This window comes from Mus musculus, chromosome 3 (genome assembly GCF_000001635.26).
Source record: "Mus musculus strain C57BL/6J chromosome 3, GRCm38.p6 C57BL/6J".
Classification (NCBI taxonomy): domain Eukaryota; kingdom Metazoa; phylum Chordata; class Mammalia; order Rodentia; family Muridae; genus Mus; species Mus musculus.
In genome coordinates, this window is record NC_000069.6 from 15288804 (window position 1) to 15316451 (window position 27648).

The following is a 27648-nucleotide window of genomic DNA, read 5'->3' on the forward strand; positions in this document are numbered from 1 at the left end:
GACCTGGAGGGCATCATCCTGAGCGAGGTAACCCAATCACAAAGGAACTCGCACAATATGTACTCACTGATAAGTGGATATTAGCCCAGAAACTTAGGATACCCAAGATATAAGACACAATTTGCTAAACGCATGAAACTCAAGAAGAAAGAACATTTTGTGGACACTTTGCCCCTTCTTAGAATTGGGAACAAAACACACATGGAAGGAGTTACAGAGACAAAATTTGGAGCTGTGACAAAAGGATGGACCATCTAGTGACTGCCATATCCAGGGATCCACCCCATAATCAGCTTCCAAACGCTGACACCATTGCATACACTAGCAAGATTTTGATGAAAGGACCCAGATATAGCTGTCTCTTGTGAGACGATGCCGGGGCCTAGCAAACACAGAAGTGGATGCTCACAGTCAGCTATTGAATGGATCACAGGGCCCCCAATGGAGGAGCTAGAGAAAGCACCCAAAGAACTAAAGGGAACTGCAACCCTATAGGTGGAACAACAATATGAACTAACCAGTACCCCGGAGCTCTTGTCTCTAGCTGCATATATATCAAAAGATGGCCTAGTCGGCCATCACTGGAAAGAGAGGCCCATTGGACTTGCAAACTTTATATGTCCCAATACAGGGGAAAGCCAGGGCCAAAAAGGGGGAGTGTGGGGGGTAGGGGAGTGTGGGGTGGGTATGGGGGACTTTTGGGATAGCATTGGAAGTGTAAATGAAGAAAATACCTAATTAAAAAAAAACAAACAGTAACAGAATTCTTAGTTGGAAAAAAAGAAAATATCATATGTATATTATATATGTATATATATATGACTGAATTTCAGATCACAATGTGATTCAAATCAGGACAGAGATGATGTTTCTCTACTCTTAGAGAGTATTCCTTCCCTATTGTTATGAAGAAAATTCCTGATGCAAGCAATTTGAAGAAGTAATTACTGTGCGTTGACTTACAGTGGGAGAGTATAGTGCATTTTACTGAGGAAACACAGTAACAGGAATGTGATACATGGGGTCTCATAGTATTTATATAGTCAGGAAGAAGAAAAAAATAAATGCTCCTGCTGTCCTACATCCTACTCCAACATTTTAGAGCGAGCCTGAGGGAAGGAGGGATCTGGGTGTGAGAGAGGAGGGAGAGGGGATACTGGGGCAGGATCAGGTTTAGGGGAAGACAGGAGAGAGGTCCAGAGGACCAGGAGAATGGATAGAAATATGTACCTGCCATGGGTGGGGGGAGTGGGTGGAACCTTTAGAAAATCCCAGAGACCTGGGATGGGGAGGATCCCAGTACTCAACATGAATGACCTTAGCTGAAATGTCCAACAGTGGTTAGATGGAACCTGACCACCTCCAATAGAAACATAGGACCCTCATTGGGGGTCGGGGGGATGTGGACATCAGCCCACCTACTAAACTTTCTATTCTAAATTGCTACTGTCTAAAATCAATGCAGGGAGAAAAATGGAGCAGAGAATGAATGAAGGAATGGCAGATCAGTGAAAGGTCCAACTAGGGACCCATTCCATGTGCAGGAACACCCTGACATGATTACTTTGCTATGTTGTGCTTGCAGAGAGGATTCTAGCATGCCTGTTCTCTGAGAGGCTCTACCAATCAAGTGACTTAGATAAAGATATTCACAGCCTAGCATTGGATAGAGGATGGAGGATGGAGGATGGAGGTTGGGGACCCCTATGGAAGAGTTAGGGAATGGTTTGAAGGAAAGGAAGGTGATGACAATCCTTTAGGAAAATCAACAGTGTCAATTACCTTGGCTTCCCCCCCCCCAAACCCCGGGAGCTTCCAGAGACTGCGCCAACAACCAAAGAGCATACAGGGACTGATCAAGGCCTCCAGCACTTATTTAGCAGAGAGCTGCTTTGTCTGGCCTTAGTGGAAGAAGGTGCACCTAATTCTGTAGAGTGATGATGCTCCAGGGAGGAGGGATACATGGGGGTAGACCTTCTTGAAGGCCAGGGAGGATATCGAGGGGGAGCAACATTTGGTAGGTAAATAAATATAATAATTAATTAATAGAATAAATTTTAAAAGTGAAAACAGTTTAACATGGCAAAACTGTTCCAAAAATACAGTAATCCCTCACATGCTTGTCCATGCTCAAACCTAAAATAATTCTCAGTTTTTTGTCTGGAGCCCTGTTGCAAGATGAGATCTATCTCACCCATATCACTGCAGTGTGGATATGACAGAAGCTTTTGATTCAGAAGAGTTTAGATATGAATATAACAACCCATGGCCTTCCCCAGGAAACTCTACCATATTTGTATCCCAGTTGTGATGGTTTGAATGAAAATTATCCCTTTGGGCTAATATGTTTAAATAATTGGTCGCAGTTAGTGGGACTGTATGGAAAGAATTAAAAGCATGTCATAGGGAGTAGACTGAGTTTTGGAAAGATTCATGTCATGCCCAGCATGTTTTCTGCCTCCTGTCTGAGGTTCTGACATGTGAGCACTCTGATGCTCTAGTTGCTATTCTTTTGGCTTATAATAATAGACTCTAAGCGTCTGGAACTATAAGCCAGATTAAAATCCCCATTTTATAAGTTGCTTTTATCATGTTTTATAACAGCAATAGAAAAGTAACCAATAAGCCACTAAAACTCTATTACTTCCCATGCCAAGTAATACTACCTCCCCATTATGTACATGCCTATCAAAGTGCAAATTTGTTTGTTTCTCTTAAATATACCAGGAAGTGATTATATGTGTGCGAAGCTTATGAAGTTCTAAGCATCGCATTTGTACTCTTCAAATTACTTTATTAGTATATCAATAAATGATGGCCAAAAGTTCATTTTAAGAGAAGAATGAGCTCCATTTCTGGCACTGATCATTAATCAGGAACTTCATCCTGATGTAAATGGGTATCTCTAGGTGAGATGTGGGAGGAATAGGCCAGATGCCAGGTACATCTAGGCTTGGGAAATGGGGAAATATCCATTTCATTCTGTTTCTGATTGGTGGGTCACCAAGACATAAAGATAGATGTTCTGAGGGGCCAAAGTGGATTAAAAGGAGGGTCCAGAAAGAAAGAAATATTGCTTGCAAATTTACCATAAGTAACGTCTCTCTCCTTTCCAGGCACCTTCACTGCCTTGTTTCTGTAATCATGAATCCAACAGTTGTGTACTTGCAATACAGATATTCTTTTTATGCTGAAAGAGTCAAAACATCCCGTCTTGCCTAAGGTTGAATCTGGGAAATCAGCAGTACTAACACTGTACAGAACAGATTCTAGGAGCTCCATGATGCTGAGACCTGATTCTTGGTCTCTTACCCCTCACAATGTCCTCATATCAGACCTTTCTCCTGAAACTCACAGATGAGCATGTTTCAAGAGTAGAATCCTCGTTTTCCTTCTCTAGACCAATCCTGCCTGTGGAATTCCATACTACCTCAGATGGAATGTTCAAGGTACTGTCTGAGACCCTAGAGCCACAGACCTGTGCATTGGCATGGTACATTAATCACCTGCAACAGGTGGACATAGAATTCAATTAGGTAATGATAATTCAAATAAAAACATAATTGTTTTTTTTTTCATTTTTCGGAAGAATCATGTGTAAATTCTGTGACTCTAAGAACTTCAGATTCATTGAGAAATCCCAAAGCCTGATGAGTTTGCCTGGCTTCTAGCTCAGAACTCTCTGCTCACTGCCTGGAAATGACAAATTCCACTTAAAGTCCCATACAAAGGGAGTATAGGTGAGATGTTCCCTGTAGTACACAGTCATTATTCTCATCAGTTGAGACACCTAGTTTTCCCTGTCCTGATATTCAGTCACCTTCGTGATCTGACTGAGTCTTCACAACAATTGCTTTGTTTTTGAAAGTTTTTACATTTTACTTTCTTGGTGATGTCTGTGTTAGATTTCTAGGGGTGTTACAAAACAACATTTATTAATTTCCACATAATTCTGAAGCCTTGAGTTCCAAGGTCAAAATGTCCATGGATATTATATTTTCTGTGACTTCTCTCCTTTCATTGTTGATTATATTTTCTGTTTTTACACATTATTTTTCTCAGTGTGCATATTCCTTACATTTTATAAGTCAGATTGAGACCCACCCTAATGTTCTCAATTTTCCTTAACCCCCACTTTAAATATGCTATATGTAATAGAATCACATTAAGAATATCAGGGTGTGGTTTTAACATATGGCTTGGATACTGTTCATCCTCAACAGGTTCACATACATCCCAGGTCCTCTTGACTTTCTCCAGAATGCTTCCCCCCGCCCTGCTTATTGTGATAGGCAGTATTCAACACACTCCATGCCTACTTATGCTTCCCAAAAACACTTCTCTGTGCACAGTCCTACTATGACTACAGATCTATGGCCTCAGATCAGAATCAAGCCCCTCACAGAATCCATATGTAGTCAAAGATATAACGTAATCTAACTTAAAAATATTAACATTACTTCTCATAGCATGTAAGGCTAGACACAAAGATTGGGTTCAAATGAGTTTAACATCTTGTACTCCTTACATGTCAAATCTGCTCCACATCTCTTTGCAATAGTTTTACCTATTATTCTTTTCAAGTGTGTGGAGGGATGAGGCACAGAGAGGAATTATGTACGATCACCTATCTTATTCATCAAAGAATCTCAGACTTAAATTAAGGCCAACCAAGTTGAAATTTATCCTTTCCTTTTTTCTTAATCTCTTATTTCATTACTCCTCTTTTGGAGTGGGGTGTTGAAATCATTGACTCACACATGTTAAATTCATGCTCACCATTAAGTAATAGACCCAGCCCCATCACTCCCTAATTCTTCATTTTAAGTGCAGTTTGCTACTTTGCTTTTTGGTATAAATTACTTGTACAAAGATCATTACTTTCTTGGTTAAATTAGTGTGTAAATGTACACTGAATCTGAACTGTGATTATCTACAGCAATAGACTATAGTCTGTTCCATTACTTCTGATCCACAGATCCTAGGTCCAGCAGACAAGATCTGCATAGGTTCGCCAAAAAGTCAACAGTAGGTCTATATCTGTATACAGCTCAAAAACTGTTCATTCCAATGACTCTACAAAAATATTTTAATGTGTATCAAATACTACATGGCTCAAGAAGTTGACAATAACTTTTCCATTTTATAAATACTATGGGACAGGGATAAGCACTTTTAATTCTACCTCATGTAGATACACATAGGTATATTTCTTATACTAAGTCACAGAGAAAGAGAGTTACTAAGAGCTTCAAAGTCTGTCAATAGCAATGACTAGGGCTGTGGTTCCAATTCATGTAGTCTGCTTGTACTCATGGCTTCAATATTCCTATTCAGATATCTTGGTCTCTCCTATGGCCTTTCTCCAGTTCTGTCATAGGGTATTGAAGAAAGTGGACTGAGTGAAAAGTTGCTGTTTCTTCTGGATTTCTTCAACCTCCTTCCTATCTGAAAAAATGCTTTCTTTTCACAAGGCTGTATATAGAAATGGAGTGTTTGACAAGTTTCATATAATCACTAAGTTAAAACATACTTCAGTGGCATGAATTATATCACACTAAGGATTTAATACACAATAAAATATTTATTAGATACTCACCTTGAGATAATTATTGTCATAGAAACATATTTATCAATGGTGGATAAAAGAGACCATATTGTTGCCTGTTTGGAAATGAGCTTCTACTAGGGTAAATAACAGTAATTAATAAAATATGTAAGTAAGATGATATCTTAGAAAATATTGTATGATCAGCAAAAAATATCCATATGGCTAATGAATTAAGGAGAATCATTTGAAAAAAGAAATGTTTCTGGGTGTCACAAGAAAGAGGGATTTGACCAAAAATTATAAGAAAGTCAAATAGTGGGCCATGGGGATGTGGTATAAGTGTGTATATGAGGCTTTCATGGATCCTGGTTAAAATTTATTAATAAAGATGGAGATATGTATACTTTATTTTTCCGTAGTCAGGCTAAGAATCCATCATCTTATCATTTTCTCTACTTTTTATCTCTTCCTTTTAGGTCTGCCAAGAACCCAACTATACCAGTTTTGATACTTTTTTCTGCTTTAATTTTTTAAATCTCTGCCCCTTCCCACCATGTGTCAAATTTTCCACCATGTGTCTGATATCCATGTTTTCTGAAATAACAAGTCTGTTTTCTTTTTTCTCTTCCATTCTCCTCTAGCATGAGGTTCCTGATATTTATACTTTTCCTGTAATGTCAAAATTCTTTGTACTTAAATAGATTATCCTTGACCTTTAAGTCCATCTTTATTTTTATTTTTTCAATTTTTTATTTTTAAAATAATTACAATAAAATCCACAAGAATACAACTATGCATAGCATTAGAGCTCTGGGATAACAACACATATGTAGGGAAAAAAAACAAGAAAATCTCTTTTGGGGTTATTTTTTTAAGGAGTCTTTGGGGGCAGTCTTCCACAGCTTCTCGAGAGCCCCTGTAAGAAAAATGAAGGCAGATTTTCAGAGTGCAATGTGGCAGAGTGTTAGTGAAACATTTAGAGAATCACCTCTGACTCAATATTTTGTTTATTTCTTACACATAATCTTAGTTCTACATTGTCCCTGATATAGTTTTACTCCTAGCACTCCTATCCTGAGCGGATGAGATAACCATATCATAAAATTGTGGTGTATCATTGCAGCCTAGCTCCTGAGTCATAGGCCATCTCAAATACATAAATATTGGCCCATAATGTAGATTAATGTTTCCCACGGTCATTTTGTCTCATATTCACTTCAGTCACCTCAATCAGGAGCAGTGAGGCCAGCACAGCAAATCTTCCTTATGGGCCTATGTTTTTCATATTCCCTAGGCCACTTTGGGCATCTTTGTTGATCCAGGACTGAAAAATTCTGCAGTATGCATATATTTTCTTGGAGCTTGTGGTGTCTCAAACTGTTTAATGAGATTCTTGAAGAGCCTCAGAAATGGTCCATTATCACAGATCCTAACACTGTGTGATGACATGGCCCTGCTATTGATCCTGCCCCTTATATGTTAGTCCATAGACTGAAAACTGTCTGGTGTGTGGTGAGTTGAATATGTTTGACCCAGGGCATGGCACTCTTTGAAGGTGTGGCCTTGTTGGAATAAGTGTGGTACTGTGAGCATAGGTTTTAAGACATAGTCTTAGGTGCCTGGAAGCCAGCTTTCTCCCGATGGCCTTTAAGTGAAGATATAGATCTCTCAGCTCCTCCTGCACCATGTTTTCCTGGATGCTTCCATAATCCCACCTTCATGATAGTAGACTGAACCTCTAAACCTATAAGCCAGTCCCAATTAAATGTTGTACTGTATAAGAGTTGCCTTGGTCATGGTGTCTGTTCACAGCAATATAACCCTAAGACATGGTGTTTTGAATAAGAAACATTGCCTACATCCTAAGATATTTGTACCATGGCTTTCAGTTGGCAGTTCTGTTTTGGTAAAATTTAGGTGATAGATACTTGCTAGAGAAAGTATGTCACATAAGAAGAGCATTGAGATACAAAGCTTTTTGCCATTTAGAGTTTGTTCACTCTGATTCATAAATTCTGCTAGAATGTGAACACTCTTCTATCTATTTTGGTTGCCAGTCTTCCCCAGCATAATGCACTCATTTGACTCTGGAATAACAAGAGGCCAAAAAAATCCTTTCTTCTATAAGCTATTTTAGTCATGGTGTTTTGTCACAGCAAGAGAAAGTTAATATAGCTATAACCATTGTAACTTACATTCAGGCCTTCTGCTTCTTGTGCCTGTACATGACAGAGACAATAACCAGAAGAAGTTTGGGTCCAAGGAGTGAAGCTACTATGATTTTAGCAGTATCTGTTGTCTTCTGTTCTGAAAGTAAAGTAACAGGAGAAACCATTAGAAAAGTCACATGAAGTTCTTCATCAGCGGTCTTCTCTTGACCCATCTGTGGAATCCTAAGCCTAATAAAGCTCTGAGGATGTCATATGTGTTGTCTGTCTCCATTCAAAACACTAGTTCAAAGAAGAAGACATCATTACAAGGTATCTATTTGTCCATTGGCCTTAAGTAAGTTTATTAACTTGTCCTTCTAAAGAATTTGTACTCAGTATCACATTTCATTTCATTTCATTTCATTTCATTTCATTTCATTTCATTTCATTTCATGAAAATAAAATGTACACAAAGAAAATTAACCTTCAAACTGAAACTTTTGCAAGGCCTATCAACTGTTTAGAACTTCAATGAATTGTAGATTTTGGCATGTTGAAGATCCAGAGCCAAATTATGTTGGATATTATTTATTCCTGCTAATAGCCATATACAGTCTTTTGTACCTGATAGAACAGTTTTGTGATAATTAGGTGAATAATTTGGAATGTACAAGCAGAGTTCTAGTTTTTTAAGAATATATTTACTTGGAAGACTACAAGTTTCAACTAATGCAGGTACTAAGTGTGTCATTAGAGAGCATCTGAAGATTGTAACATCTTTCTCAGCAATATTGTAACCCACCTCTTTCATGTTTCCAGTAATAAAAGTTCTTGATTTATGACTTGCTATGTTCTGTTACTAAAAAAATTAAAATAAAAAATAAAAAAATTTGTAAGTTGCTTCCACAGTGGGCCTTTAGGTATCGTGAATCTGTGTTCTTGGAACATAGTCACTGATATTTACATCAGAATGAACATGCATTCTGTGAGTCAGTGACTATTATTTGAATTCTGCTCAAATGACTTATCCATAGGGAGGGTCACAAGGTTAGTGGAATAGTGATATGCTCCTTATTGGTGGTACTTCACATAATCCCTAGGATCATGTCTTTGGAGCAAAACAGGTTCAGTATCTCAAGTACTCAGGAATAGCTGTGAACAGGACATACACATGAAAGAGGATGATGACAGACTGCCTTGTTTAGATAAAAGGCATGCTGGAAAATTCCATGTTCTTGGGAATGAAGGGATCATGGCGAAGTGGCAAACAGCCTGGTGAAAACACTTTCTTGAAAACATGAAAAAGATGAATGAAAACTGTATACATAACAGTCTATGAGAATCATTTTTATGGTTTGGAACCTCAACCATCATGTAGTCAATGTCCATTCTAGTGTAGATATCATCTCAAATCTTTCTGTTTCTCATGAAGTAATTAATTTTGAAGTTAATCAAAGATCAAAATATATTTTAAGAATAGAAACAGGCTGGGTGCATAGTTCCCTGGGTGCAGTGTTTGCCTGGTGTATTAGAGGCCCCTGGTTCAATCTCCAGTGCATCGCAACCAACAACACAAATAATTTAATAGCTCGTGTCTATAATCCTAACACAGGAACATGGAAACAAGAGGATCAGAAGCATGATTTCTTACTTGCCCATGAATATGAGACACTGTTTGATAGTTAGTTTTAAATGTTACCCCAACCTAGAATTGCCCAAGAGGAAAATTGCAGTTAAGCACTTGATTAAATTGAGTTGGTCTGTTGGTGGGTCTGTAGAGGATTGTCTTGATTGTTAATAAACATGATAGCATCACTCTGAATTTATGTGGCATCATTTTTTAGACACTGGACTCCATAATGTGAATGATCAATGAAGAAAGCAAGAATTACACGGTAAATAGAAATTATGGTTGTGCTTTTCCTCTTTAATCTTGACTGTGGATATGGTATTTGAGTTTTTGCCTGATTTTCACAGTAATTAGTTCCTACACAATTTCTTTGGAATTATCAATTACACAAAAACATTTCATTCCTTGGGCTTTTCTTGGTCTGGGTATTTTATCACCACAACACAAGTGAAAGTATATCATTGCCTGAAATTGCACACAAACAAGAATTAAATGATCTTTGTGGGACCATAGGAAGAAACAGAAAGCCGACCATATGCAGCAGCATTAAGATACAAATTCTATTGCCTCTTACCTGCTCTTCTCTCTAAAATAATAGCCATCCCATGCTCCAGCTTTCTGATGAGTTGTGGTGTATCTCATTGTCCCTGAGTGTGATCACATGTCTCACTTAGACAAGTTGTTTTATACCCGTGACGATATTTATATTTCTCCAAAATGGTCTGCTTTGCTACATCCAACATAGTAAACATTCTTGGGATTCTGACCTAGAAAGTGGCCTGGACGGTACACTCAAATAGGAGAAATCGAAATCTGATACTCAGTTTGGTTCTGATTAATGAACTTGTGGTTTTGAAGATTCCAGTACCAATGAGTAACCAGAGTCTAATTGTTTTACATTAAACTAGTGGCCAATTGTTTTCCACAGAAAGTAATTATTTTACACAAGGCATGGAAATCAATTGCCTCCAACTTCAAGGAATGCTATAAGACCAAACTAAACCAGGAAAAACAGAATAAAGAAAATCATATCTTTTGAGTAGAAATAAAGCTCAAGGAATAAAATTTTCACATCCGGAGAATATCATTTCTAGCTTGGGTCCTTGGAATATCACATTTAGCTTGGGGCACGCTAAATAAATATGTGAAATAATATATTTTTTAAAAAGTACTGCCCTTGTTGTTCCCAGATTTCTTTCCTCCAACACAGGTTCTGCAAGTTGAGCTTCAATAAAGTTCAGTTAGGTCTTCTTAAGCTTCCTAATGACCAACCATAAAGAACTATTTTTTCTTTTTCTTTTTTCTCCGTTTTCCTTTTGCTTTTTCTATTTTTTTTCCTCTACTTTTTTTCCAGAAGCTGTCCAGTACTTAAGCTTGTTCTCTTTGGTACTATGGGATGCACTGCTCTTTCTAAGTCCCCACAAGTAGTGCATCATGTGTCTAGAAAGACTAATGGAATGCAAGAGAAATGACAAGTTTACACAACAACCCTGTAGAGAAATATCACTATAGAACCAAGACTTAAAAAGAGTCAAGAATATCCTTTGAGAAACTCTATTGCAGACATTTGAAAATGCAGATAAAAATCAATAAAGTCTCTAAAAATACCACATTCAACACCCAGTATCAGATGGGTGGGTGATATGACATTTTGTAAACGTTACGAGAAACTGATTTCAACATTTTATCACATTGGAGTTCATTTCTTGAGGTCTAAAGATTTTAACGAGCAAATCTGGTGAGGATTTAATGGTGAAATAAAACCTAATTTTGGCGCCCACAAAAAAATATGAAAGTAATTTTGAAAAATTTAAAATACTGTCCATTTGAGATCATCCTTGGACATTATAGATAATTCCATTGAATGTAATGATATTTGTTTTGAATGAAAATCGCTATTATCTGAGCATTCAGGGTGTATAGCATTTGCCTTTCATGAGCATATGTGACAGAGCCATCAGAGGGTATTGTTATGCAATATCTAAGTGGCTCCTAATCTAAGAGAGTTGGTGCTTTTTAAATATTACTGTTTTAACAGGTATGTACATAGATAATTAGGTGACCCAGTGTTTATCTAGCTTGTGAACTCACAAAAAGGTCTGTATGCCAAGTGCAGAGGTCTAACCTCGGCATGAGGAGAGTCCTGAGAAAGGCTGGAAAGTCCTGAAAAAACCTACTGACTCATAAGGTGATTGAATAAGGAAAGAGATTGCAGCTAAACTAAAATTTTCATGTAATAAAGGTGCATCTTGGTTTGCTGTGTGTGTATGTGTGTGTGTGTATATATATATATATATATATATATATATATATATATATATATATATATATATACATACATACATACACACACACACACAAAGCAGAAAGACATGAATTTCGTCTTATAACATCACTCAGACAGCTGGGTGCTTAAATAACTGGCATACTGTAGGATTTCAGGTGGACTGTTGGAATTTCACTCAAAAGAGGACAAAAATGCTCATGAAAAAAACCTAAACCAGAATGGAGGCAGAGAAGATACTGTAAAGAAATGATATAAACTTGAGGTTGTAACAAATTATTTATTTCTTCCTTGAACAAAGTATCACTGAGTAGAGTCTTGTTCAGCTTACATGTCAATGATGGCTTTCTATTATTTATGTTTGTATTGAAGATCAGCCTTAGTACATGGTGATCTGATAGGGTACATAGGATGATTTCAATATTTTTGTATCTGTTAAGGCCTGTTTTGTGACCAATTATATGGTCAGTTTTGGAGAAGGTACCATGAGGTGTTGAGAAGAAAGTATATCCTTTGTTTTAGGATGAAATACTTTGAAAATATCTGATAAATCCATTTATTTCATAACGTCTTTACTTTCCATGTGTCTCCGTTTAGTTTCTGTTTCCAGGATCTGTCCATTGATGAGAGTGGGGTGTTGAAGTCTGCCACTATTATTGTGTAAGGTGCCTTGTGTGCTTTGAGCTTTACAAAAGTTTCTTTAATGAATGTAGCTGCCATTGCATTTGGAGCATAGAAGTTCAGAATTGAGAGTTCATTTTGAAAGATTTTACCTTTAATGAATATCAAGTGCCCCTCCTTGTCTTTTTTGATAATTTTGGGTTGGAAGTTGATATTATTCCATATTAGAATGGCTACTCCAGCTTGTTTCTACAGACCATTTGCTTGGAAAATTATTTTCCAGCCTTTTACTCTGAAGTAGTGTCTGTCTTTTTCCCAGAGATAGATTTTCTGTAAGCAGCAAAATGTTTGGTCCTGTTTGTATAGCCAGTCTGTTAGTCTATTTCTTTTTATTTGGGAATTGAGTCCATTGATATTAAGAGATATTAAGGAAAAGTAATTATTGCTTCCTGTCATTTTTTTGTTGTTAAAGTTGGGATTCTGTTCTTGTGACTGTCTTCTTTTAGTTTTGTTAAAGGATTAATTTCTTATTTTTTCTAGGGTGTAGTTTCTATCCTTGTATTGGTGTTTTGCCTTGATTATCCTTTTAAGGGCTGGATTCTTGGAAAGATGATGTGTGAATTTGGTTTTGTCATGGAATACTTTGGTTTCTCCATTTATGGTGATTGAGAGTTTTACTAGGTATAGTAGCCTGGGCTGGCATTTGTGTTCTCTTAGGATCTGTATAACATCTGTCCAGGATCTTCTGGCTTTTATAGTCTCTGGTGAGAAGTCTGGTGTAATTATAATAGGTATGCCTTCACATGTTACTTGACCTTTTTTGCTTACTGTTTTTAATATTCTCTCTTTATTTAGTGCATTTGTTGTTCTGATTATTATATGTCCAGAGGAATTTCTTTTCTGGTCCAGTCTATTTGGAGTTCTGTAGGCTTCTTGTATGTTCATGGGCATCACTTTCTTTAGGTTAGGAAAACTTTCTTCTCTAATTTTGTTGAAGATATTTGCTGGCCCTTTAAGTTGAAAATCTTCATTCTCATCTACTCCTATTATTTGTAGGTTTGGTCTTCTCATTGTGTCCTGGATTTCCTGGATGTTTTGAGTTAGGATCTTTTTGCATTTTGCATTTTCTTTGATTGTTGTGCCCATGCTCTCTATGGAATCTTCTGCACCTGAGATTTTCTCTTCCATCTCCTGGACTCTATTGCTCGCATCTATGCTTCCTGATTTCTTTCCTAGGGTTTCTATCTCCAGAGTTGTCTCCCTTTAGGTTTTCTTTATTGTTTCTACTTCCCTTTTTAGATCTTGGATATTTTTGACAATCCCATCACCTGTTTGGTTGTGTTTTCCTATAATTCTTTAAGGGAGTTTTGTGCTTCATCTTTAAGGCTTTCTATCTGTGTAGCTGTGTTCTCCTGTATTTCTTTAAGTGAGTTATTAATGCCCTTTTAAAAATCCTCTATCATTATCATGAGATAGGATTTTAAATCTGATCTTGCAAGCAGTCATTAATAGTTTCCCAGCCAAAAAAAGCCCAGTACCAGATGGGTTTAGTGCAGAGTTCTACCAGACCTTCAAAGAAGATCTAATTCCAGTTCTGCACATACTATTCGAAAAAATAGAGGTAGAAGGAACTCTACCCAACTCATTCTATGAAGCCACAATTACTCTGATACCTAAACCACAGAAAGATCCAACAAAGATAGAGAACTTCAAACGAATTTCCCTTATGAATATCGATGCAAAAATACTCAATAAAATTCTCGCTAACTGAATCCAAGAACACATTAAAGCAATCATCCATCCTGACCAAGTAGGTTTTATTGCAGGGATGGAGGGATGGTTTAATATATGGAAATCCATCAACGTAATCCATTATATAAACAAACTCAAAGACAAAAACCACATGATCATCTCCACAGATGCAGAAAAAGCATTTGACAAGACCCAACACCCATTCATGATAAAAGTCTTGGAAAGATCAGGAATTCAAGGCCCATACATAAACATGATAAAAGCAATCTACAGCAAACCAGTAGCCAACATCAAAGTAAATGGTGAGAATCTTGAAGCAATCCCACTAAAATCAGGGACTAGACAAGGCTGTCCACTCTTTCCATACCTATTCAACATTGTACTTGAAGTCCTAGCCAGAGCAATTCAACAACAAAAGGAGATAAAGGGGATACAAATTGGAAAAGTTGAAGTCAAAATATCACTTTTTGCAGATGATATGATAGTATATATAAGAGACCCTAAAAATTCCACCAGAGAACTCCTAAGCCTGATAAACAGCTTCAGTGAAGTAGCTGGATATAAAATTAACTCAAACAAGTCAATGGCCTTTCTCTACACAAAGAATAAACAGGCTGAGAAAGAAATTAGGGAAACAACACCCTTCTCAATAGTCACAAATAATATAAAATATCTTGGCGTGACTCTAACTAAGGAAGTGAAAGATCTGTATGATAAAAACTTCAAGTCTCTGAAGAAAGAAATTAAAGAAGATCTCAGAAGATGGAAAGAACTCCCATGCTCATGGATTGGCAGGATCAACATTGTAAAAAGGGCTATCTTGCCAAAAGCAATCTACAGATTCAATGCAATCCCAATCAAAATTCCAACTCAATTCCTCAAAGAATTAGAAAGAGCAATCTGCAAATTCATCTGGAATAACAAAAAACCTAGGATAGCAAACACTCTTCTCAAGGATAAAAGAACCTCTGGTGGAATCACCATGCCAGACCTAAAGCTTTACTACAGAGCAATTGTGATAAAAACTGCATGGTACTGGTATACTGACAGACAAGTAGACCAATGGAATAGAATTGAAGACCCAGAAATGAACCCACACACCTATGGTCACTTGATCTTCGACAAGGGAGCTAAAACCATCCAGTGGAAGAAAGACAGCATTTTCAACAAATGGTGCTGGCATAACTGGTTGTTATCATGTAGAAGAATGTGAATCGATCAATTGCTATCTCCTTGTACTAAGGTCAAATCTAAGTGGATCAAGGAACTTCACATAAAACCAGAGACACTGAAACTTATAGAAGAGAAAGTAGGGAAAAGCCTTCAAGATATGGGCATAGGGAAAAAATTCCTGAATAGAACAGCAATGGCTTGCACTGTAAGATTGAGAATTGACAAATGGGACCTCATGAAACTCCAAAGCTTCTGCAAGACAAAAGACACTGTCATTAAGACAAAAAGACCATCAACAGATTGGGAAAGGATCTTTACCTATCCTAAATCAGATAGGGGACTAATATTCAATATATATAAAGAACTCAAAAAGGTGGACTCCAGAAAATCAAATAACCCCATTAAAAAATGGGGCTCAGAACTGAACAAAGAATTCTCATCTGAGGAATACTGAATGGCAGAGAAGCACCTGAAAAAATGATCAACCTCCGTAATCATCAGGGAAATGCAAATCAAAACAACCCTGAGATACTACCTCACACCAGTCAGAATGGCTAAGATGAAAAATTCAGGTGACAGCAGATGCTGGCGAGGATGTGGAGAAAGAGGAACACTCCTCCATTGTTGGTGGGATTGGAAGCCTGTACAACCACTCTGGAAATCAGTCTGGTGGTTCCTTAGAAAATTGGACATAGTACTACTGGAGGATCCAGCAATACCTCTCCTGGGCATATATCCAGAAAATGTCCCAACAGGTAAGAAGGACACATGCTCCACTATGTTCATAGCAGCCTTATTTATAATAGCCAGAAGCTGGAAAGAACCCAGATGCCCCTCAACAAAGGAATGGATACAGAAAATGTGGTACATTTACACAATGTAGTACTACTCAGCTATTAAAAAGAATGAATTTATGAAATTCCTAGCCAAATGGATGGACCTGGAGGGCATCATCCTGAGTGAGTTAACCCAATCACAAAGGAACTCACACAATATGTACTCACTGATAAGTGGATATTAGCCCAAAACTTAGGATACCCAAGATATAAGACACAATTTGCTAAACGCATGAAACTCAAGAAGAAAGATGACCAAAGTGTGTACATTTTGCCCCTTCTTAGAATTGGGAATAAAACACCCATGGAAGAGTTACAGAGACAAAATTTGGAGCTGTGACAAAAGGATGGACCATCTAGTGACTGCCATATCCAGGGATCCACCCCATAATCAGCCTCCAAACGCTGACACCATTGCATACACTAGCAAGATTTTGCTGAATGGACCCAGATGTAGCTGTCTCTTGTGAGACTATGCCAGGGCCTAGCAAACACAGAAGTGGATTCTCACAGTCAGCTATTGGATGGATCACAGGGCTCCCAATGGAGGAGCTAGAGAAAGTACCCAAGGAGCTAAAGGGATCTGCAACCCTATAGGTGGAACAATATTATGAACCAACCAGTACCCTGGAGCTCTGGACTCTAGCTGCATATGTATCAAAAGATGGCCTAGTCAGCCTTCACTGGAAATTGAGGCCCATTGGACACACAAACTTTATATGCCCCAATACAGGGGAATGCCAGGGCTAAAAAAACGGGAATCGGTGGGTAGGGAAGTGGGGGGGGGGAGGGTATGGGGGACTTTTGGGATAGCATTGGAAATGTAATTGAGGAAAATACATAATAAAAATATTAAAAATTTTAAAAAAATCTGATCTTGCTTTTTGGGTATTTTGGGGTATTCAGGACTCACTGTGGTGGGAATGCTGGTTTCTGATGATGCTGAGTGGTCTTGTTTTCTGTTAGTAAGATTCTTATATTTGCCTTTTGCCATTTGGTAATCTCTGGAGTTAGATGGTATAGCTGTCTCTGGCTGGAGGTTGCTCCTCCTGTGATTCTTTAGCCTCTGTCAGCACTCCTGGTAGTCCAACTCTCTCCTGAGTCTCAGTGGTCAGAGAACTCTCTGTAGGCAAGCTCCTCTCTTGCAGGGTAGGTACCCAGAGGTCTGGAGCTCATTTCTGCCTCCTGGCTGAAGATGAAGGTCCAAAAGGGACCCTGTCCCAGAAGCTATGTTGCTTCTGCTGCCCGTGCACAATGCCTGTGCAGACTGTTCTCTCTCCTTAATAGCTCTTAATTTCAATGGACTCAATTCCCAAATAAAAAGAAATAGACTAACAGACTGGCCTCACAAACAGGACCAAACATTTTGCTACATACAGGAAACCTACCTCAGGGACAAAGACAGACACTACCTCAGTGAAAGGCTGGAAAACAATTTTCCAAGCAAATGGTCTGCAGAAACAAGCTGGAGTAGCCATTCTAATATCGAATAAAATCAACTTACAACCCAAAGATATATATATATATAAAGACAAGGAGGGGCACTTGTTAGTCATCAAAAGTAAAATCTTCCAAGATGAACTCTCAACTCTCAACATCTTTGCTCCAAATGCAAGGGCATCCACATTCATTAAAGAAACTTTATGTAGCCAGGCTTGGTGGCATACTCCTTTAATCCCAGCACTCAGGAGGCAGAGGCAGGCAGATTTCTGAGTTCGAGGCCAGCCTGGTCTACAAAGTGAGTTCCAGGACAGCCAGGGCTATATAGAGAAACCCTGTCTCGAAAAACAAAACAAAATAAAACAAAACAAAACAAAACAACAACAACAAAAAAATAAAAAAAAACCCAAAACCAAACCAAAACAAACAAATAGAAAGTTTATGAAAGTTCAAAGTAGGCACAAGTCCCTTCCGCTCCACTCGAGACTCGAGCCCCGGGCTACCTCGCCAGCAGAGTCTTGCCCAACACCCGCAAGGGCCCACACGGGACTCCCCACGGGACCCTAAGACCTCTGGTGAGTGGAACACAGCGCCTGCCCCAATCCAATCGCACGGAACTTGAGACTGCTGTACATAGGGAAGCAGGCTACCCGGGCCTGATCTGGGGCACAAGTCCCTTCTGCTCGACTCGAGACTCGAGCCCCGGGCTACCTTGCCAGCAGAGTCTTGCCCAACACCCTCAAGGGCCCACACGGGACTCCCCACGGGACCCTAAGACCTCTGGTGAGTGGAACACAGCGCCTGCCCCAATCCAATCGCGCGGAACTTGAGACTGCTGTACATAGGGAAGCAGGCTACCCGGGCTTGATCTGGGGCACAAACCCCTTCCGCTCCACTCGAGCCCCGGGCTACCTTGCCAGCGGAGTCGCCTGACACCCGCAAGGGCCCACACAGGATTCCACACGAGATCCTAAGACCTCTAGTGAGTGGAACACAACTTCTGCCAGGAGTCTGGTTCGAACACCAGATATCTGGGTACCTGCCCTGCAAGAAGAGAGCTTGCCTGCAGAGAATACTCTGCCCACTGAAACTAAGGAGAGTGCTACGCTCCAGGTCTGCTTATAGAGGCTAACAGAGTCACCTGAAGAACAAGCTCTTAACAGTGACAACTAAAACAGCTAGCTTCAGAGACTACCAGATGGTGAAAGGCAAACGTAAGAATCCTACTAACAGAAATCAAGACCACTCACCATCATCAGAACGCAGCACTCCCACCCCACCTAGTCCTGGGCACCCCAACACAACCGAAAATCTAGACCCAGATTTAAAAACATTTCTCATGATGATGCTAGAGGACATCAAGAAGGACTTTCATAAGTCACTTAAAGAATTACAGGAGAGCACTGCTAAAGAGTTACAGGCCCTTAAAGAAAAGCAGGAAAACACAGCCAAACAGGTAGAAATCATTAAAGAAAAACAGGAAAACACATCCAAACAGGTGATGGAAATGAACAAAACCATACTAGAACTAAAAGGGGAAGTAGACACAATAAAGAAAACCCAAAGCGAGGCAACGCTGGAGATAGAAACACTAGGAAAGAGATCTGGAACCATAGATGCGAGCATCAGCAACAGAATACAAGAAATGGAAGAGAGAATCTCAGGTGCAGAAGATTCCATAGAGAACATCGACACAACAGTCAAAGAAAATACAAAATGCAAAAGGATCCTAACTCAAAACATCCAGGTAATCCAGGACACAATGAGAAGACCAAACCTACGGATAATAGGAATTGATGAGAATGAAGATTTTCAACTTAAAGGGCCAGCTAATATCTTCAACAAAATAATAGAAGAAAACTTCCCAAACATAAAAAAAGAGATGCCCATGATCATACAAGAAGCCTACAGAACTCCAAATAGACTGGACCAGAAAAGAAATTCCTCCCGACACATAATAATCAGAACAACAAATGCACTAAATAAAGATAGAATATTAAAAGCAGTAAGGGAGAAAGGTCAAGTAACATATAAAGGAAGGCCTATAAGAATTACACCAGACTTTTCACCAGAGACTATGAAAGCCAGAAGAGCCTGGACAGATGTTATACAGACACTAAGAGAACACAAATGCCAGCCCAGGCTACTATACCCGGCCAAACTCTCAATTACCATAGATGGAGAAACCAAAGTATTCCACGACAAAAACAAATTCACACAATATCTTTCCACGAATCCAGCCCTTCAAAGGATAATAACAGAAAAGAAGCAATACAAGGACGGAAATCACGCCCTAGAACAACCAAGAAAGTAATCATTCAACAAACCAAAAAGAAGACAGCCACAAGAACAGAATGCCAACTCTAACAACAAAAATAAAAGGGAGCAACAATTACTTTTCCTTAATATCTCTTAATATCAATGGACTCAATTCCCCAATAAAAAGACATAGACTAACAGACTGGCTACACAAACAGGACCCAACATTCTGCTGCTTACAGGAAACCCATCTCAGGGAAAAAGACAGACACTACCTCAGAGTGAAAGGCTGGAAAACAATTTTCCAAGCAAATGGACTGAAGAAACTAGCTGGAGTAGCCATTTTAATATCGAATAAAATCGACTTCCAACCCAAAGTTATCAAAAAAGACAAGGAGGGACACTTCATACTCATCAAAGGTAAAATCCTCCAAGAGGAACTCTCAATTCTGAATATCTACGCACCAAATGCAAGGGCAGCCACATTCATTAGAGACACTTTAGTAAAGCTCAAAGCATACATTGCACCTCACACAATAATAGTGGGAGACTTCAACACACCACTTTCTTCAAAGGACAGATCGTGGAAACAGAAACTAAACAGGGACACAGTGAAACTAACAGAAGTTATGAAACAAATGGACCTCACAGATATCTACAGAACATTTTATCCTAAAACAAAAGGATATACCTTCTTCTCAGCACCTCACGGGACCTTCTCCAAAATTGACCATATAATTGGTCACAAAACAGGCCTCAATAGATACAAAAATATTGAAATCGTCCCATGTATCCTATCAGACCACCATGGCCTAAGACTGATCTTCAATAATAACATAAATAATGGAAATCCAACACTCACGTGGAAACTGAACAACACTCTTCTCAATGATACCTTGGTCAAGGAAGGAATAAAGAAAGAAATTAAAGACTTTTTAGAGTTTAATGAAAATGAAGCCACAACGTACCCAAACCTATGGGACACAATGAAAGCATTTCTAAGAGGGAAACTCATAGCTCTGAGTGCCTCCAAGAAGAAACTGGAGACAGCACATACTAGCAGCTTGACAACACATCTAAAAGCCCTAGAAAAAAAGGAAGCAAATTCACCCAAGAGGAGTAGACGACAGGAAATAATCAAACTCAGGGGTGAAATCAACCAAGTGGAAACAAGAAGAACTATTCAAAGAATTAACCAAACGAGGAGTTGGTTCTTTGAGAAAATCAACATGATAGATAAACCCTTAGCTAGACTCACTAAAGGGCACAGGGACAAAATCCTAATTAACAAAATCAGAAATTAAAAGGGAGACATAACAACAGATCCTGAAGAAATCCAAAACACCATCAGATCCTTCTACAAAAGGCTATACTCAACAAAACTGGAAAACCTGGACGAAATGGACAAATTTCTGGACAGATACCAGGTACCAAAGTTGAATCAGGATCAAGTTGACCATCTAAACAGTCCCATATCACCTAAAGAAATAGAAGCAGTTATTAATAGTCTCCCAACCAAAAAAAGCCCAGGACCAGATGGGTTTAGTGCAGAGTTCTATCAGACCTTCAAAGAAGATCTAATTCCAATTCTGCACAAACTATTTCACAAAATAGAAGTAGAAGGTACTCTACCCAACTCATTTTATGAAGCCACTATTACTCTGATACCTAAACCACAGAAAGATCCAACAAAGATAGAGAACTTCAGACCAATTTCTCTTATGAATATCGATGCAAAAATCCTCAATAAAATTCTCGCTAACAGAATCCAAGAACACATTAAAGCAATCATCCATCCTGACCAAGTAGGTTTTATTCCAGGGATGCAGGGATGGTTTAATATACGAAAATCCATCAATGTAATCCATTATATAAACAAACTCAAAGACAAAAGCCACATGATCATCTCGTTAGATGCAGAAAAAGCATTTGACAAGATCCAACACCCATTCATGATAAAAGTTTTGGAAAGATCAGGAATTCAAGGCCCATACCTAAACATGATAAAAGCAATCTACAGCAAACCAGTAGCCAACATCAAAATAAATGGAGAGAAGCTGGAAGCAATCCCACTAAAATCAGGGACTAGACAAGGCTGCCCACTTTCTCCCTACCTTTTCAACATAGTACTTGAAGTATTAGCCAGAGCAATTCGACAACAAAAGGAGATCAAGGGGATACAAATTGGAAAAGAGGAAGTCAAAATATCACTTTTTGCAGATGATATGATAGTATATATAAGTGACCCTAAAAATTCTACCAGAGAACTCCTAAACCTGATAAGCAGCTTCGGTGAAGTAGCTGGATATAAAATAAACTCAAACAAGTCATTGGCCTTTCTCTATACAAAGAATAAACAGGCTGAGAAAGAAATTAGGGAAACAACACCCTTCTCAATAGTCACAAATAATATAAAATATCTTGGCGTGACTCTAACTAAGGAAGTGAAAGATCTGTATGATAAAAACTTCAAATCTCTGAAGAAAGAAATTAAGGAAGATCTCAGAAGATGGAAAGATCTCCCATGCTCATGGATTGGCAGGATCAACATTGTAAAAATGGCTATCTTGCCAAAAGCAATCTACAGATTCAATGCAATCCCCATCAAAATTCCAACTCAATTCTTCAACGAATTGGAAGGAGCAATTTGCAAATTTGTCTGGAATAACAAAAAACCTAGGATAGCAAAAAGTCTTCTCAAGGATAAAAGAACTTCTGGCGGAATCACCATGCCAGACCTAAAGCTTTACTACAGAGCAATTGTGATAAAAACTGCATGGTACTGGTATAGAGACAGACAAGTAGACCAATGGAATAGAATTGAAGACCCAGAAATGAACCCACACACCTATGGTCACTTGATCTTCGACAAGGGAGCTAAAACCATCCAGTGGAAGAAAGACAGCATTTTCAACAATTGGTGCTGGCACAACTGGTTGTTATCGTGTAGAAGAATGCGAATCGATCCATACTTATCTCCTTGTACTAAGGTCAAATCTAAGTGGATCAAGGAACTTCACATAAAACCAGAGACACTGAAACTTATAGAGGAGAAAGTGGGGAAAAGCCTTGAAGCTATGGGCACAGGGGAAAAATTCCTGAACAGAACAGCAATGGCTTGTGCTGTAAGATCGAGAATTGACAAATGGGACCTAATGAAACTCCAAAGTTTCTGCAAGGCAAAAGACACCGTCAATAAGACAAAAAGACCACCAACAGATTGGGAAAGATTCTTTACCTATCCTAAATCAGATAGGGGACTAATATCCAACATATATAAAGAACTCAAGAAGGTGGACTTCAGAAAATCAAATAACCCCATTAAAAAATGGGGCTCAGAACTGAACAAAGAATTCTCACCTGAGGAATACCGAATGGCAGAGAAGCACTTGAAAAAATGTTCAACATCCTTAATCATCAGGGAAATGCAAATCAAAACAACCCTGAGATTCCACCTCACACCAGTCAGAATGGCTAAGATCAAAAATTCAGGTGACAGCAGATGCTGGCGTGGATGTGGAGAAAGAGGAACACTCCTCCATTGTTGGTGGGAGTGCAGGCTTGTACAACCACTCTGGAAATCAGTCTGGCGGTTCCTCAGAAAACTGGACATAGTACTACCGGAGGATCCAGCAATACCTCTCCTGGGCATATATCCAGAAGATGCCCCAACTGGTAAGAAGGACACATGCTCCACTATGTTCATAGCAGCCTTATTTATAATAGCCAGAAGCTGGAAAGAACCTAGATGCCCCTCAACAGAGGAATGGATACAGAAAATGTGGTACATCTACACAATGGAGTACTACTCAGCTATTAAAAAGAATGAATTTATGAAATTCCTAGCCAAATGGATGGACCTGGAGGGCATCATCCTGAGTGAGGTAACACATTCACAAAGAAACTCACATAATATGTATTCACTGATAAGTGGATATTAGCCCCAAACCTAGGATACCCAAGATATAAGATATAATTTGCTAAACACATGAAACTCAAGAAGAATGAAGACTGAAGTGTGGACACTATGCCCCTCCTTAGAATTGGGAACAAAACACCCATGGAAGGAGTTACAGAGACAAAGTTTGGAGCTGAGATGAAAGGATGGACCATGTAGAGACTGCCATATCCAGGGATCCACCCCATAATCAGCATCCAAACGCTGACACCATTGCATACACTAGCAAGATTTTATTGAAAGGACCCAGATGTAGCTGTCTCTTGTGAGACTATGCCGGGGCCTAGCAAATACAGAAGTGGATGCTTACAGTCAGCTAATGGATGGATCATAGGGCTCCCAATGGAGGAGCTAGAGAAAGTAGCCAAGGAGCTAAAGGGATCTGCAACCCTATAGGTGGAACAACATTATGAACTTACCAGTACCCCGGAGCTCTTGACTCTAGCTGCATATATATCAAAAGATGGCCTAGTTGGCCATCACTGGAAAGAGAGGCCCATTGGACTTGCAAACTTTATATGCCCCAGTACAGGGGAACACCAGGGCCAAAAAGGGGGAGTGGGTGGGCAGGGGAGTGGGGGTGGGTGGATATGGGGGACTTTTGTTATAGCATTGGAAATGTAAATGAGTTAAATACCTAATAAAAAAATGGAAAAAAAAAAAGAAAGTTCAAAGTACACATTGTACTGCACAAATTAATAATGGGAGACATCCATATCCCACCCTCACCAATGGACAGATTCTGGAAACTGAAACTAAACAGAGACACATTGAAAGTAACAGAAGTTATGAAACAAATGGATTTAACAGATATCTATAAAATATTTTATCCAAAGAAAAGGATATAACTTCTAAGCACCTCTTGGTACCTTCTCCAAAATTGACCATATAATTGGTCACAAAACAGGCCTCAACAGATACAAAAATATTGAATTTATCCTGTGTACCCTATCAGGTTACCATGTACTAAGGCTGATCTTCAATAACAACAATAATAAGCCCACATACTCGTGGAACCTGAACAACACTCTACTCAAGTTAATTTAGTCAAGCAAGAAATAAAGAAAGAAATTAAAGACTTCTTAGAGTTTAAAGAAAATGAAGGCACAACATACCCAAACTTATGGGACACAATAAAAGCAATCCTAGGAGGAAAACTCATAGCTCTGACTGCCTCCAAAAAGAAATTGGAGAGAGCATAGACTAGCAGCCTGACAGTACACCTAAACAAAGGAAGCAAATTTACTGAAGACTAGTAAAGGGCAGGAAATAATGAAACTCAGGGCTGATAACAACCAAGTGGAAATAAAAAGAACTATACAAAGAATAGACCAAACCAGGAGTTGGTTCTTTGCAAAAATCAACAAAATAGATAAACCCTTAGGCAGTCTAACTAGAGGGCACAGAGACATTATCCCAATTAACAAAATCAGAAATGAAATGGGAGACTTAACAACAGAATCTGAGGAAATCCCAAAAATCATAAGATCCTGCTACAAAAGGCTATACTCAACAAAACTGGACAACCTGGATAAAATGGACAAATTTCTAAACAGTTATCAGGTACCAAAGTTAAATCAAGATCAGATTAACCATCTGAAGAGCCCCATGTTCTCTCAAGGAATATAAGCAGTCATTAATATTCTCCCAACCAAAAAAAAAAAAAAAAAAAACCAAACCCAGAACCAGATTGATGTAGTGCAGAATTTTATCAGACCTTCAAAGAAGACCTAATATGAATACTCAAACTATTCTACAAAATAGAAACAGAAGGTACTTTAACCAATGTGTTCTATGAAGCCACAATTACTCTGATACCTAAACCACATAAAGATCTATCAAAGAAAGAGAACTTCAGACCCATTTCTCTTATAAATATCGATGCAAAAATACTCAATAAAGTTTTTGCAAACAAAATCCAAGAACACACCAAAATGATCATACATCATGATAAAATAACCCTCATCCCAGGTATACAGGGATGGTTCAATACATGGAAATCCATCAATGTAATCCCACATATTAACAAACTCAAAGAAAAAAAAAAACACATGATCATCTCATTAGATGCTGAGAAAGCATTTGATAAAAATCCAACACCGGTTCATGATAAACGTCTTGGAAGATCAGAAATTCAAGACCCATACCTAAGCATAATAAAAGCAATATACAGCAAACCAGTAGCCAATATCAAACTAAATGGAATAAAACTTGAAGCAATTCTACTAAAATCAGGGACTAGACAAGGCTGCCCACTTTCTCCCTATCTATTCAGTAAAGTACTTGAAATCCTAGCCAGAGCAATTAGACAACAAAAGGAGATCAACTGGATACAAATTAGAAAGGAAGAAGTCAAAACATAACTTTTTGTAGAAGATATAAAAGTATACATGAGTGATCGTAAAAATTCGACCAGAGAACTCCTAACCCTGATAAACAGCTGGATATAAAATTAACTCAAACATACAGTGGCATTTTTCTACACAAAGGACAAACAGGCTAAGAAAGAAATCAGGCAAACACCACCATTCACAATAGTCACAAACAATATAAAATACCATTGTGTGACTCTAACTAAGCAACCTAAAGATCTGTATGATAAGAACTTCAAGTCTCTGAAGAAAGAAATTCAAGAAGGCCTCAGAAAATGGAAAGATCTCCCATGATCATGGATTGGCAGCGTTTGTAGAGTAAAAATGGCCATCTTGCCAAAAGCAATCTACAGATTCAAAGCAATTCCATCAAAATTCCAACTCAATTCTTCAGTGTTAGGAAGGGTAATTTGCAAATTTATCTGGTATAACAAAAAAACCTAGGAGAGCAAAAACTATTCTCAACTATAAAAGAACCTCTGGTGGATTCACCATCCCTGATCTCAAATTGTACTACAGAGCAATTGTGATTAAAAACTTCATGGTACTGGTACAGTGAGAGACAGGAAGATCAATGGAATAGAATTGAAGACCCAGACATGAACCCACACACCTATGGTCATTTAATCTTTGACAAAGGATCTAAAACCATCCATTGGAAAAAAGATATCATTTTCAAGAAATGGTGCTGGCTCAATGGGAGAATGCAAATTAACCCATTCTTGTCTTTGTTTACAAAGCTCAAGTCTAAGTGGATCAAGGAACTCCACATTAAACCAGACTCATATAGATGAGAAAGTGGGGAAGAATCTTGAAGATATGGCCACAGTGGAAAAATTCCTGAAAAGAACACCAATACTGTAAGATCAACAATTAAGAAATGGAACAACAATATGAACTAACCAGTATCCCCCAGAGCTTGTGTCTCTAGCTGCATACGTAGCAGAAGATGGCCTAGTCAACCATCATTGGGAAGAGAGGACCCTTGGTCTTGTAAACTTTATATGCCTCAGTACAGGGGAACACCAGGGCCAAGAAGTGGGAGTGGGTGGGTAGGGGAGCAGGGGTGGGAGGGTATAGGAGACTTTCAAGATAGAATTTGAAATGTAAATGAAGTAAATACCTAATAAATTTGGGAAAAAAAAAGAAATGAAACCTCATAAGTTTGCAAAGCATTTGTAAGGCAAAGGCCACTGCCAATAGGACAAAAAGGTAACCAACAGATTGGGAAAATATCTTTACTAATCCTAAATCTGATAAACAGCTAATATCCTAATATCGAATATATACAAAGAATCAAGAAGTTAGACTCCAGAAAACTAAATAACCATATTAAAAATGCGGCACAGAGCTGAAAAAAGAATTCTCAACTGAGGAATACTGAATGGCAGAGAAGACCTGAAAAAATGTTCAACATCCTTAGTCATCAGGGAAATGCAAATCAAAACAACCCTGAGATTCCACCTCATAGCAGTCAGAACGGCTAAGATCAAAAACTCAGGAGACAGCAGATTCTGGCAAGGATGTGGAGAAAGAGGACAGTCTTCCATTGCTGGTGGGATTGCAAGCTGGTACAACCACTCTGGAAATCAGTTTGGTGGTTCCTCAGAAATTTGGACATA

General features: G+C 38.6%; 1 protein-coding gene across 2 annotated transcripts in view; it reads right to left on the reverse strand.

Moving 5' to 3' along the window:
- Positions 1 to 6259: 6259 nt before the first annotated feature.
- Positions 6260 to 27648, reverse strand: part of Gm9733 (predicted gene 9733) — a 37248-nt gene continuing 15859 nt past the window's right edge. The window contains exons 3-4 of one of the 2 annotated variants that reach the window (XM_006530092.3): positions 7747 to 7858; positions 6260 to 6467 (exon numbers count right to left, since the gene is read on the reverse strand). In XM_006530092.3, coding sequence (XP_006530155.1) covers positions 7749 to 7858 — 110 coding nt within the window. In that variant the 3' untranslated portion in view covers positions 6260 to 6467; positions 7747 to 7748. Of the gene's footprint in view, positions 6468 to 7746; positions 7859 to 27648 lie in introns of those variants that run through there. The other variant, NM_001076679.2, reaches the window with a different exon arrangement.